At 51.2% G+C, this 13,094-nt stretch overlaps 1 protein-coding gene and 1 non-coding gene across 17 annotated transcripts in view; both read right to left on the reverse strand.

Annotated features, from left to right (window-relative positions):
* Window positions 1-3,798: 3,798 nt before the first annotated feature.
* The window catches only part of PUM1 (pumilio RNA binding family member 1), a 128,222-nt gene continuing 118,926 nt past the window's right edge, over window positions 3,799-13,094 (reverse strand). For all 16 annotated transcript variants that reach the window (XM_011230729.3, XM_019804591.2, XM_019804584.2 and 13 more), the window contains 2 exons: window positions 8,664-8,856; window positions 3,799-5,660 (listed from right to left, as the gene is read on the reverse strand). In XM_011230729.3, coding sequence (XP_011229031.2) covers window positions 5,529-5,660; window positions 8,664-8,856 — 325 coding nt within the window. In that variant the 3' untranslated portion in view covers window positions 3,799-5,528. The remainder of the gene's footprint in view (window positions 5,661-8,663; window positions 8,857-13,094) is intronic.
* Window positions 7,859-7,943, reverse strand: LOC117801290. Its single transcript, XR_004623804.1, has one exon. It is a non-coding gene; the product is annotated as a small nucleolar RNA SNORD103/SNORD85 (small nucleolar RNA).

Raw genomic sequence — 13,094 nt, forward strand, 5'->3', positions numbered from 1 at the left:
CTCTCAGAGGCCAGCACCGACTGGGGGCAGCGTGTGCCTCCCGGCAGAAATGAGAAACAGGCCCCCTGGTTTGCCGGGGACCATCCCGGGCTACCCCAATTTGGGGGCTGTTACGTACGGCTGCGTAACAAATGACCCCGAAACACAGCAGCTTAGAACAGCCACCAGCATGGATGGTCTCACCCAGGTCCAGGGCGGCGGGAGCTCAGGGGCACTGGGCTGGCTGGGTCTGCCCTGGCCTCTCTCGCCAGCCTGCAGTCTTGGAAGGCTCGAGGCTCTGCCTGCAAGGTGGCAGGTGTGACCGCTGGCAGCAGGAGATCCCGGTCCCTCCCCACGGGGACCTCGCTGTCGTGTCCTAGACAGCGAGCAAGCAATGCTTGAGAGAGAGAGCACGCCGGCGCTGCAATGTCCCGTGCAACCCGGCCTGGAAGCCACAGCCCATCTCTCCACAATGTCCTCTCGTGTCGGAAGCCCTGTTCAACTGGGAGGAGAAGGCACTGGGGTGGGGGGATCCCCAGGAGGCAGGGCCCCGGGCTACTGAGAGGCGATAACTCTGTGCTTCTGGCTTCACGCTTGAAAGGGTCCTCACTGGGAAGGTAAATGGAATAGTCACTCTAGTGAAGATTCCAAGGGCCCCCACATGGCAGGGAAAATCGGAGGCAATGATCATTAACAACAACTCCTATTTATGGCTTTCTACGTGCCTGGCCCTATGCCAAGTGCCCGAAGGGAGGAAGAAGGTTCAGAGGTCACACAAGGCCTGTGTGGGAGCTGGGATCGTAAAAAGACTTAGAGGTTTTAGCTGTTTGAAAGTCTGGAGCAGAAGCCAGGGATGTGGCCCCATAAAGGGGCACCAGGGCCTCTGGTTGTATTAACAGAGACATGGGGCTGCCCGCGTTGGCCCCACCCACCTGACCTCATGCCATCCCAGTGGGGGCGGCAGGGCTGGGTTACTGCTCTGGTGACAGCTGGCTCTGAGAAGTCAGTGGTTTTGCAGAGGTAACCCAGGGAGTCCAAGGCAGCGCTGGGGCCCGTGAGCCAGATTTGCATGACCAAACCCCGCCATCCCCGAGCCAGAGTGAGGGACTGGCCCTATACCCAGAAGCTGGGGACGGTGGGGAGGAGAGGGGAAGCTCGATCTTAGGACGGATGCTGGACCTCTGGTCTCTGGGGGGGGACTCCTCTCCTGAGCCCCTCAAGCCTGGGGAAACCCATCCCAGCCCTGACCTTGGAGCCCAGAGTCCTTTGGCCTCTAAAATGCTTTCTTTAGGCAGCAGCACTCTCGTGTGGCTGCCGCTGGTAACTACATGAGGTCCCCAGCTTCCTCCCCCAAGATGCTTCCAGAGCCTCTCCGGGGCCTCCTGCCTCTGAAACCCGACTCTGAGCCCTGGAAAGACAGAAGGCAGCTATTCCTGGGGCTAACAGAAGGTGGCAAGAGCAAGACGGCGCGGATAGAGCCCTGGACTTGGGGGTCAGGAAACTTCAGATAAAATCCTTAACCTGGTTATTGCCTCATTCGCTGCATGGCTGGGATCTCAAACTCATCTGTATAATGGGCTGACAACGTCTACCACCCTTACCCCCCAAGGCTTTCACGAGGATCAAGGAATCACAAATATGAATGCGTTCTGTACACTGTAAAGCCCTGCGACCAGGGAAAAGAGCATTATATAAACAGTGCTGGAGCAAGGACTCCGGAAGAGAAACCCAAGAGCGCAGCTATCCGGCAGGTGGTGACCGGGATACCACATCCTGGGGCAGGACTGGTGGGCGGCCGACGCGAAGGTGAACAGGGGCCCAGGATGGAAACGCAATCCTGCAGGGGGCGGGGTCTGCTCTGCTCCTCCCCCCATCCCCCCCACCCCCCGCCGTGATGCACCGAGGGAGCTACCCTCAGCCCCACCGGTCAGATTCCAGAAGACAGCCTCAGATCCCGGACCTGTTCCCCAGATGTGGGGCAACCCCATTCCTCATGAGACCAGTTCACCGCAAGTGACTTTATACATGACGGACAAGGGTTGTTGGCTTCACCCAAACCCGTGCGCAGACGCTGGATGAGTGAAGCCGAAGGTCAAACATGATCGATAGCAGCCATTCATTACACGGAGGAGCCGGGTGCGGTGCGGAGCTGCGTGATGTCACGTCATCCTCACGACCTACCTTCTCTCACTGTGGCGGGGAGGGGGTATCACATGGCCAGCTGAGTACTTTGCTTGCTGCCGCTAAGACACCGCCAAGACAAAACATTGCCTGAAATGCTAAGAGTAAAAGGGAGAGAAGGAAACGCGGAGTGCGAACGTCAGCGGTCCAGGTGGAAAGGAAGAAAACCAACATGGGAGCAAACGTCCAGTCCGCGCCAGGCCCTGGACCCATGTCTGCGGTGAGCTCCGGCTCACACAGCTGCAGCGGTTCCTCCAGTCTCAGCGAAGAGGGACAGGGGGGCTCCAACAGGTCATGCTGCTCGCCTAAGGTCACAACGATGGTGGGTGGGCAAATGGGAGAGAGAAACCCAAGCCTCCCGCTTGGCTGGCTTTGCACACGGCCTCCGCGAGGATCCGGTGAACGCGGCCACTCCACAGCCCTGACTTTCCAAGGCACGAAGTGAGACCACTATCCATGTACGTATTAGCACCTTCAGTGTCCGGGGAGGAGCGTGGTTAAAGATGGAAGTAACACCCCCAGGCACAGTGAGTGGAGGGACCCGTATTTGAACCTGGTCCGATTCCAGAGCCGTGACACTGAGCCGCACAGGCAGTGACAGATGGCAATTTCCCTCTAGTGTATGGTCTCCGGTGGGCCCATGAGGACTATCAGTGAGGGAAGCCTCGGGAAGGACCCGATTTCAGCTACTGATGCACAATGAGGTCCTGGACTTGAAACCTGGCTTAGTTCAGCTTCCTTTCCCTCCCTTTATTCCCAGGACCACAGAGCCTGCAAGTGACAGTCCCTTACCTTCAGGAGGGCATCAGGCAAAGTTCCTTCTGCGACCGGTCTGGGGCTCCACTTGCAGACATGAGGTATGCGGGCTCCCACCTGGCCTCCCAGCAGGCCCCGCTGGCTGAGCCTATCCTGTAGCTGCCAACACCGACCGGTCTCCGAGGGGCAAAGGTGGTGGCAGGCCCACGTCCGTGCGCTAGAATCCTGTACTGAACACCGGAGGGACCCCCGTCTGAGGGTGATGAGCAGATGAGTGCGCTGGGCTCGCGGGCCAGCCTGGGCCAGGCTCCGTGTGCGAACATGGCTGGGCGGGAGGGGGCAGCAGCAGCCCGAACTGAGGACAGGGAAGGGGGCCTAGGGAAAGGAGGCTGAGACAGATGCCTTCGCGGCAGCCCACCTCAGGAAATGAGATGCCCCGCGCGTACCAGAGCGGGAGACATCTGTAATTGATGGAGCTGAATCTAGACCCCAGGCTCACAACACCACAAAGGCCAGAAAGAGCAAATGACGAGCATCGAACTGGGTCCTGCCGCAGGACACCGGCTTTTTGAGGATGCTCCCTGGGACTGATGGGCAGACCCCGGACCCAGGGAGGCAGATACTCCGATTTTTCAACAGAAGTTGGAAATCTGGACCAACAGTCTTGCTTTTGAAAGCACTACGCAGGCTAAAGCCAACATCTTTGGGTCAAAATGGACTCCAGAGCTATCAGTCCGCCATCCCATCCATATTCCAATCCCACCCCCAACCCTCCTACAAACAGAAACCAAACAAGCAGGAAAAAAGGCACAAAGAAGGTGATGGCTGTCCTGGGGCACTAATGTTAAGGGGGAGAGGAGGAGTTAACACAGAAGCATAAACTCAGATTCCAAAGTTCTGTATTTTTCAAAATAAAGATCACACATTGTTTAGAGACAATCTACACAAGAGTTACAAAAAATAGTTGCCCAGGCATAAGCATACACAGGTTTGTTAATTATACACATATGGTTACAAGTGTGCTTGCAAAAAAGTTCATTGGAAATATACACAAGGCTCTGGAAATGTACACCGAGTAGTGTTACAATTCTATATTCAAACAAGGAAAATTGACAGTATGTTACATTCACTTACAAGTAGACAAAATGCAAAATACAGTTCATCTTCTGTACAAAAAGGAAGGGCAATTCACACTTTACAAGGTGAGAGGGGCTCTGATTGTAAGGAAAGCTAGGGCGGGGCTGAACTTTGCACGTCCTTATGACTGTCACAAAATAAGCAAAACATTACTTTTTCAGGATAAAAAAAAAACACTAGTGTGAACTGAATCATCTTGAATAACATTTAGAAAGGATCTTGCTACTGTGGGACTAGGTGACAAATAAAACCAAGCTATTTTTTTTCCTTTTTAAACATTTAACTAGGCTGTATAAAGAACATTTATTCCTTCAAAAGAAAAAAAAATTTACTTCTGGTTGAAATTACAATTTACAATATACAACACTATATGCTACGACCATAAAAGGTGTGAATATACACTGAGTGCACAGGGCTGGCTAATTCTCTTTTCTTACCAAAAACCGTGTTTATGTTGATTCAAACTTCTCCACATTTACATTACAGGTATACAAATGTACAATTGTACAATCCAAAGTATGTCCGACTACTAGGGTACATTATAGATACAGATTAGACGTCAAAACAAGAAAATACTACAAATTTGTATATATGCAAAGTCTACACCAAGTATACACTATATATTTATAGAAGCAAGACCAAAAGCAGAGTTGGATTTTTTTTTTCTCATGCTAAATAATCAGATTTTTGCCTTTCAATGTTAACAGAAAAAAATCCAGTAGGCAGTGAACAAATACACCCGCCCGGCCTTGAAAAGACATCCTAGGAGCTCACATCTCCTCCTCACAAAACAAACTACACATCTTCTTCAGCATAATAGTCTCCAAAAAAGGCAATTTTTCGAAGTTTCATAAACTTAATGTCATAAACTGAAGCTTTAGCAACTCTAAAACAATTTTCATTATATATATATATGTATATATATATATATATGTTTTATAAACAGTGTTAAATGCCAGTTTGGGGTCATTTAACAAAATTCAAATTTCTCAGGTTTTTTTGTTTTTGTTTTTGTTTTTTACTAAAATGAGGAGGTGGGGAAGAGCTATTTGCAAAACTTGCCAGCAAGGCAAAATGGGTTAAAAACCTTTTTTTCTTTTTTTTTTTAAACTTTTTTTTGTTAAACCAACCACCCTGAAAGTTTCCACACGTGTAATATAGATACAACATTGAACAAAATATGTGGCCTCCCAGGTACACTGGTTACCTATGTACAAGTATCCTATACACCAGTAAAACAACAGGGCAATTAGTCAATTAAAAAAAATAATTAGTACATGTTATGCATAATAAAATTAAACAAATTTACAAAGGCTTTTCCACTTGTGGATTTGATTCCTTTTTTTGGAGGAGCGGGTAATCCTGGAGCAACCATTTACCCATTTCAGCTTCTCTACTAGAACATTTCTGGTTGCTGGTTGGATTCGCCAGAGGGCCAGTGAGGTCAGTGGGAATGAGGGGCCAGGGTGACTGCCTCAGATGATACCATTAGGCGGGCCGCAGATGGGCCCTAAGTCAACGCCATTCTTCATGTAGTACTTCTCCAGCTTGGCCAGGATGTGCTTGCCGTAGGTGTATTTGCGCAGAGTGGCGATGTGGGGCCGGATCTGGGGAGAAGCACAGCGTGGGTTACTCCGGCTGCAGGCCGACCCCCGGCTCCCGCCGCGCTCCCCAGGCCCGAAGCGTGCGTGCAAGGCAACACCTTCCCCACTTCGGTCAAAGCCCCACCGCTCGACAGCCACAGGGACCGAGCTGAGCGCGGGAGGAGGGAGGAGCTCCTATGCCGAGCAGGGGCGCGAGGGCTCGGGAGGCGGCTGGCCACAGACCACTTCCAGGTCAGTACGCGGAACACGCGCGTCCTGCCTGACAACCACACCGCGCGGCACGGCAGCCTCCGAGGCGTGCTTTCAGCCTTGCTAGCCCCACTCGAGGCACCTCGGCTCCCCTCAGCGGTGGGGGAGTGGGTGGTCTTTCTTGGCACCGTGAACCCTGAGCACACCACGTGACCCCGTCCTCCAGTTCACAGAGGATCCCGGAAAGCTACTGACAACAACAGAAAGGACTAGTGTGGGCCAGGTACTGTTCACTGAAGCCCCGTACAGCAGGTGTGATCACCCCCACTCTGCTGACGAGCCCCGAAGGCACGCTGGCTACGCGGTGCCGGGTCCTGTAGCGGTCACACTTCCACTCACTGCGCCTGTCTGGTCCTCGCCCTCTTGCACCCAGGTTCGGCTCGTGTTCTTCTATTCTCCAGTCCCTGGGTGGGTCCCCATCAAGCATCCCAGACACGAGAGGCGCTTCCTCGCTGGAGCCACCCTTCCTCTGGCGGAAGCTCATGGAGCTTTCCACCTGCCAAGGCTGGGACACGGAGCACACCGCCTTTACCGTCACCGGCTTAGCCGCCAAAGGTTCCACCAACGGTGAAGGACCTTACCAGCCTGCTACCCCCCGACGCACACCTGCACACTCGCACACACTGCACACCCACACCAGGGCACACGGACGCTCTCCACGTGGAGAGCTCCATGCAGGCCACTCCTTTTGTCTGGCTGGCCAGGTCCGCAAGGCAAGGAAGTCTCGAGTAGCTCTAGAAACCACTGCTGCACCACAGGACACGGACCCACAGCAGCTACTCCGTTCTCACCTACGAGCCCGTGTGGGGAACCGCGAACAGCCCTGGGTCCAATTCCGAGCTGTGTGGCCCAGAGCACTCGCCTCAACAGCTCTGTAAAAAGAACGTGCGATAATGCCACACTTTCACGTGGGCGGTAGTGAGGACGACAGACATGGCTGGTGTTTCTGACATTAGAACGTGAGGTTCAGGACCCCCCTGGCTCTTTGGCGGCTCTCCTTTTAGAAACACTGATACTCACATTCAATTCTTTCACCTCTCTGTCCCTGGGACTGGCTGACTGCCAAGTCCAGCCACTGAACTTTGACCCTTCTCCTTTCCCAGACAAGAAACTAACGACTCTTGTGCACACGCATGTGCACTGTTGTTCAACTCCATTTTTCACTTGATTTAGTGGGAGGTGGAAAGGAATCAGCCTCTTGCTGAAAAGGACACTGCCTAGCAGTGAAAGCTGAAAAATTCTCAGTTTTTTGGCTCTGTGGGACTCTTCCTCCTCTTTCAACTCCCTCCATCAGCCAGCTGCCAAGCCCTGTTCTGTCCACTTGTCTTCAATCCCAAAGCCACCATCACCTCCTGGCTTTAAAGCCGCCCATCCAGACTCCTCCCTGCGTCCTCTCCGGCTGCCTGCCCTCCTCGAAGTTCCTCATCAGCCAGGACAAACATGTGAAACGTAAATGTGACCTGGCACCACAGGCCTGCCCTACCGAACACACTTCACTTCCTCAAATAGTCTTGTCTCCTGCTCCTAAGCCTTCATGCACCACGTTCCCTCTGCCTGGAATGGTTCAGAGCTGTATTCAAATGTCACTCTCTTGGGGAGCCTTGTCTGTACCCCCACAACAGAACAGAGCCTGACACAATCTCACATGGCCTTCCCCTGTATTTGCCCAGCACCACTACTGCCCTACCCACAGATACCGGAGCCCTGCTGAAAGGAGGGCCTGCTCTGAGCACGCACACATCAGTCAAGTAAAGGAATGAACGAACGAACAGGCTTAGAACTTCTATGACTCCGACACGGCCTCTGCCTTCCCCAGCGTCCTGACGCACAGATCCGCGGGCCTCACGCGGGAAGGACTCCGGGCTCCCCCAGCCTTCCACGGCCCCTGCCAACACCACGGCGGCGTTTCACCGTGTCGTGATGCGTGCTGAACTGGAGGTGGCGGGGCCTCGTCTGGCTCAGAACTTGAGTCCGTAACAAAGAGTCTCATTACCGAACTTCGTTCTCAGCGAGGGCAAGTGGCTCATCATCGCCAGACCGTGGCCAGCACCTCCCCTGAGAAGGGCAGAGTGAGTCCAGAGCCCAAAGGCCGCGGCTTCGGGTCAGCACAGCTGGGGCTCAGGGCACCGCCCGGCGCGCACACAGCTGCACCGGCTCTGCCACTGTTCCAGAAGCCACGGGCGGCTTCAGGGGCGTTCGGTGTCAGCCCCACGCACAGCACCCGACAGTTCAGATTTCTGTCCCCTCTCTCCTCACGCCTCCTCAGCCTGGACTCCCCCTCCCGCAAAGCCTCCCGTGAAGCCTCGAGCACGTGAGCGCGCTTTCCGCGGTTCCGACACGGTGCTCTGCGGGCAGGGACCAGTCTTCGTCATGTCCGTGCCAGCGCCTGACACTCTCTCAGTGGAAGGTGGTGGGATGCATGAGAGCAAAGAGTGAGAAAAGGAAGTAAGGCAAGCAGGCTGATTTGCTGGACTGAGAGTGGTGTCCTAGGAGCCGAGGAGTAGAAGCATGCCCTGAGGATCACAGAGGGAAACCCCTCACCAAGATGGGAGTTTAAGACTCTTTCACACCAGCGAGCTACTGAAACACGAAGACGATGGCCACTCTAGATAAAAAGAAACAGCACAGCACGAGACCTAGTCCAGTGACAAACTCCACAAAAAGAAGCCAGCTGTCTACCTTCATTTGTATTTCAGAAATGTCAAGAACCTCAGGCCTTGCACACTTTCTGAGTGAGATCTGTCCAACTTGGCCTACCTTATGCATGACGATCTTCCGCTGGGCTGGCTCTGCCACGTCGATCATCTTCTGGACCACATAGTTGGCATACTGGTCCTTCATCATGGTGTATAAGGCACTGTGGGGACCGTCATTCATGGTGCATACCTCATCGATAAGCACAGCACGCTCCGTACGGGAGGCATGAGTGACACACTTCTCCACAACATTACTGTAATGAGACAAATCCAGGGACAACTCTTAGAACAAAGACCTTCTTAGGCTGCTTTTGTCTGGCCTCTGCCCTGACTCACAGTCAGCAGCAAGAGAGCCTGACATTTTTGGAAGATCAATTCGCCAACTGTCTGGCCCTATGAGTCTCCCCCTTTGCCATCTGTGGCTGCCCATGTGAACCGTGGCTGAGACCAGGTCTTGGGGGAATAGCAGGCCCAACCTTCTCACAGGTGAGGATAACAAGCCCAGGTTAAGTGACGGGACTCACATAGGAGGCTCACGTGACAGCTTAACAGATGCACTTGGTAATGATGATAATTCCAGCACACCACCAAAATCCATGAGTCCTCTCCTTTCTAAGTGCAGAGGTCAGGAACAAGCCTTCCTGATGTCTCTCTCTAGTGCCAACCAGAGCGTGGCACAGGGGAGGGGAGCCCTGCACACTTAGTCAAGGAGGGTGTGAGCAGGAACCATGGCACTCATCCAACAGCCTCATGCTGGCTCTTCAGAGTCTAAGACCAAGAATCACCCTACATGGGGCGCCTGGGTGGCACAGCGGTTAAGCGTCTGCCTTCGGCTCAGGGCGTGATCCCGGCATTATGGGATCGAGGCCCCGCATCAGGCTCCTCTGCTGTGAGCCTGCTTCTTCCTCTCCCACTTCCCCTGCTTGTGTTCCCTCTCTCGCTGGCTGTCTCTATCTCTGTCGAATAAATAAATAAAATCTTTAAAAAANAAAAAAAAAAGAATCACCCTACAGGTCTGCCGGCATTTCTAAATACTGCACACATACGTCGTCTTGGGAAAGGAAAACAGGAATGTGGCTACGCTGAATCCAGGGGCCAAAGGCAGCGAGTAAATTACACGTGGCTGTGCTAATGGGTATTTACCATCTCCAAGTGATTAAAAACCAACACTACTCTGCATCTGTGGCTCTGTGGGTACGAGGAAGTTGTGTGATGTCAAAGAACAATACCTGTTATTTGTATTTCTATCACTGGAGCCAACACCTGACAAAGAGGACATCTGGTGGGTCGGTGTGCAGTTAGAGGCTTTGCAGAAAGTTCAAGCTGCTCTGGGTCACAGAACTCTCACAGAGAAAAGGAACTTAAAGAGTCCAGACGCTACGTAGCTAATGCAGGAAGCTCTTCTATGACAGGCCTGAAAGATGGCCACTTAGCGTCTGCTGGGAATTTCTCATAATCTGGAAGTAATTACTTTCTAGGGCAACCTACCACATGGGCGAATGGCTCTGTGAAACACTCTTCTTTACATACTAAAGCAAAACATGCTCTCCCCTAATATTTCACCCATTTGTCTAACTTTTGCCTTCAGGGCCTGAAAAAGGACACGTATACCTACTTCAGGAGTCCCTTAAGGCAGGGACCCTGTCTTACTCCTTCCAGAGGCCAGTCCTCTGGCTATCTGAAAAGTCCAGTAACTATCACCGGAAGAATTCCCTACTCCACAAGTTCTGACGCGGTAAGAGGATGCTGTTCCATGGCGCTCTCAGTGTTAGCTCACTGTGCACACTGAACTTTTATATGGAAAACAAAATTCTCGGGCGTCTGGGTGGCTTGGTCGAGCGTTCAGCTCTTGGCTTCAGCTCAGGTTGTGATCTTGGGGTCATAGGACTGGGCCCTGCACTCAGCTCGGAACCTGCTTGGGACTCTCCCTCCCCCTGCTCCTCCCCATCCCTGCGCATGCTCTCTCTCTCCCTCTCTAATAAATAAATAAGATCTTTAAAAAAAAAAAAAAAAAGACCGAACGAACTACCATCCTACTAGTCATTTATTCTACCTTTCTTAAAATACACAGTGTCTGGGGCACCTGGGTGGCTCAGTTGTTAGGCGTCTGCCTTCGGCTCAGGTCATGATCCCAGGGTCCTGGGATTGAGCCCCACATGGGGCTCTTTGCTCAGCGGGGAGCCTGCTTCTCCCTCTCCCACTCCCCGCTTGTGTTCCCTCTCTTGCTGTCTCTGTGTGTCAAATAAATAAGTAAAATCTTAAAAAAAAAAAAAAAACCACAGTGTCTGTCAAGTCTGCTGAACTATCAGTCAAGTCTGATGAAGCCAAGAGCCTCTTCCCCTTTGACACAGCACTGCAGAGAAACTTCCCTCCCCACCCTCCCTCTACAGCACTATGCAACTACTATACGGTACTATTCTAGTGTGAGCTCCAAGTGCGGCACTGAGGAAGCGAATCTCCTAGTAGCCACAGGTTTCTCCCCTAGCAGAAAAGGGACTTAAGATATTACTGATCCTGTTCAGAAAGCACAAAGCCTGTCATGATCTCCAAATGTTCAGGAGCAGAATTCATCACATTTCAGGACTGCTTGACTGGATTGTACTTTCACCCACTCCAGGCCTGCTTCCCCTACAACAACTGGTCAGGATTAAAACAGGACTTCCTGGGGCGCCTGGGTGGCACAGCGGTTAAGCGTCTGCCTTCGGCTCAGGGCATGATCCCAGCATTCTGGGATCGAGCCCCACATCAGGCTCCTCCACTATGAGCCTGCTTCTTCCTCTCCCACTCCCCCTGCTTGTGTTTCCTTTCTCGCTGGCTGTCTCTATCTCTGTCGAATAAATAAATAAAATCTTTAAAAAAAAAAAAACCAGGACTTCCTACTAAACTGTATTGGGGACAGGACACTCATTTTTCTGGGTACAGGACTCAATCCTCAACACTGACCTGTCTTCCAAGAAAGCAAGCAGGTAAATCAGCTACCACCATGGGATCCCACTCGGCCAAAGACTTCCACCTTAATACATGATCGAGAGTGTTGCAGTCTTTAAAGTTTATTCTAGGCATTCTGAAACTACAGTTCCCAGCCCATTTGTGGGTGGTGAGATCAACTTAGTGATTTGTAACCAGCTTTTTCTTTAAAAAAAAAAAAAAATGAAACAGAACAGTAAGAATCAGAATTAATCACGGACAACACGGTTTCAGTTACATGTGTATGCCTGTGCCCGTGCATGCAAAGTCAATGAAACTTTTTATTTTGGGTCATCATCAAAACTGTAAGAAAGTCACTAATCTATTTTATTTCTATTGATCCAAGTATATCAGCTTTTTCTAGTGTTATCTCTAATCTACTGTTAAAACCAAACAGTGAATTCTATTTCAGAGGACTTTTTCTTTTTTTAAGATTTTATTTATTTGACAGAGAGAGACAGCCAGCGAGAGAGGGAACAGAGGCAGGGGGAGTGGGAGAGGAAGAAGCAGGCTCCCAGTGGAGGAACCTGATGTGGGGCTCGATCCCAGGACTCCGGGATCACGCCCTGAGCCGAAGGCAGACACTTAGCGACTGAGCCACCCAGGTGCCCCCAGAGGACTTATTTTTCTATTCTGGAATTTCTATTTTGTTCTTTTTATAATAAAGCTGCCTTTAAAAAAAAAAAAGATTTTATTTATTTATTTATTTGATGGAGACAGAAATAGCCAGCGAGAGAGGGAACACAACTGAGCCACACAGCACCCCTCTTTTCATAACGAAGCTTCTAATTCTCTACTAACATCTTCTCATTCGTTATGATCGTATCTTCCTTTACATCTTGGACTATAATTAAAATAGGTGCTTTAGGGGCGCCTGGGTGGCACAGCGGTTAAGCGTCTGCCTTCGGCTCAGGGCGTGATCCCGGTGTTGTGGGATTGAGCCCCACATCAGGCTCCTCCGCTGGGAGCCTGCTTCTTCCTCTCCCACTCCCCCTGCTTGTGTTCCCTCTCTTGCTGGCTGTCTCTATCTCTGTCGAATAAATAAATAAAATCTTAAAAAAAAAAAAAAAGGTGCTTTATAAACATTCTCTGCTAACTCTAATATCAGGGTGGTCTGGAACTAGCTGGAGTTTTTTCTTTCTTCTTCCGTTTTTTTTTTTTTCCTTGACTAGAGGCCATATCACATTTTCCTGCTTTCTAGGCATAATGATACACAGTAGAAACTGAGTTCTGTTACACTCCCCCAAGGATATTACTTCCCCCACTCCTTTACTTAGTGCAGGTAACTTGGCTGAACTCAAGCTGCAAACTTCTCCCACGCAAGAGGAGTCTCAGTTCGGTTCTTTCACCCTTAGCCAGGCTGCCTCAAGTTCGTCCCATGCAAACACTGGAGCACTGGAGATTTTTTTATCCCAACTTTAGAAGCCCTGCATGGGGCAGAATGGGAACTGCCTATAAGCTAAAAGCCAATTAAAACTGGGAAATTTCCTGATTATAGTCAACAACACTGTATTTTAAAAAGTCA

This window comes from Ailuropoda melanoleuca, chromosome 2 (assembly GCF_002007445.2).
Source record: "Ailuropoda melanoleuca isolate Jingjing chromosome 2, ASM200744v2, whole genome shotgun sequence".
Classification (NCBI taxonomy): domain Eukaryota; kingdom Metazoa; phylum Chordata; class Mammalia; order Carnivora; family Ursidae; genus Ailuropoda; species Ailuropoda melanoleuca.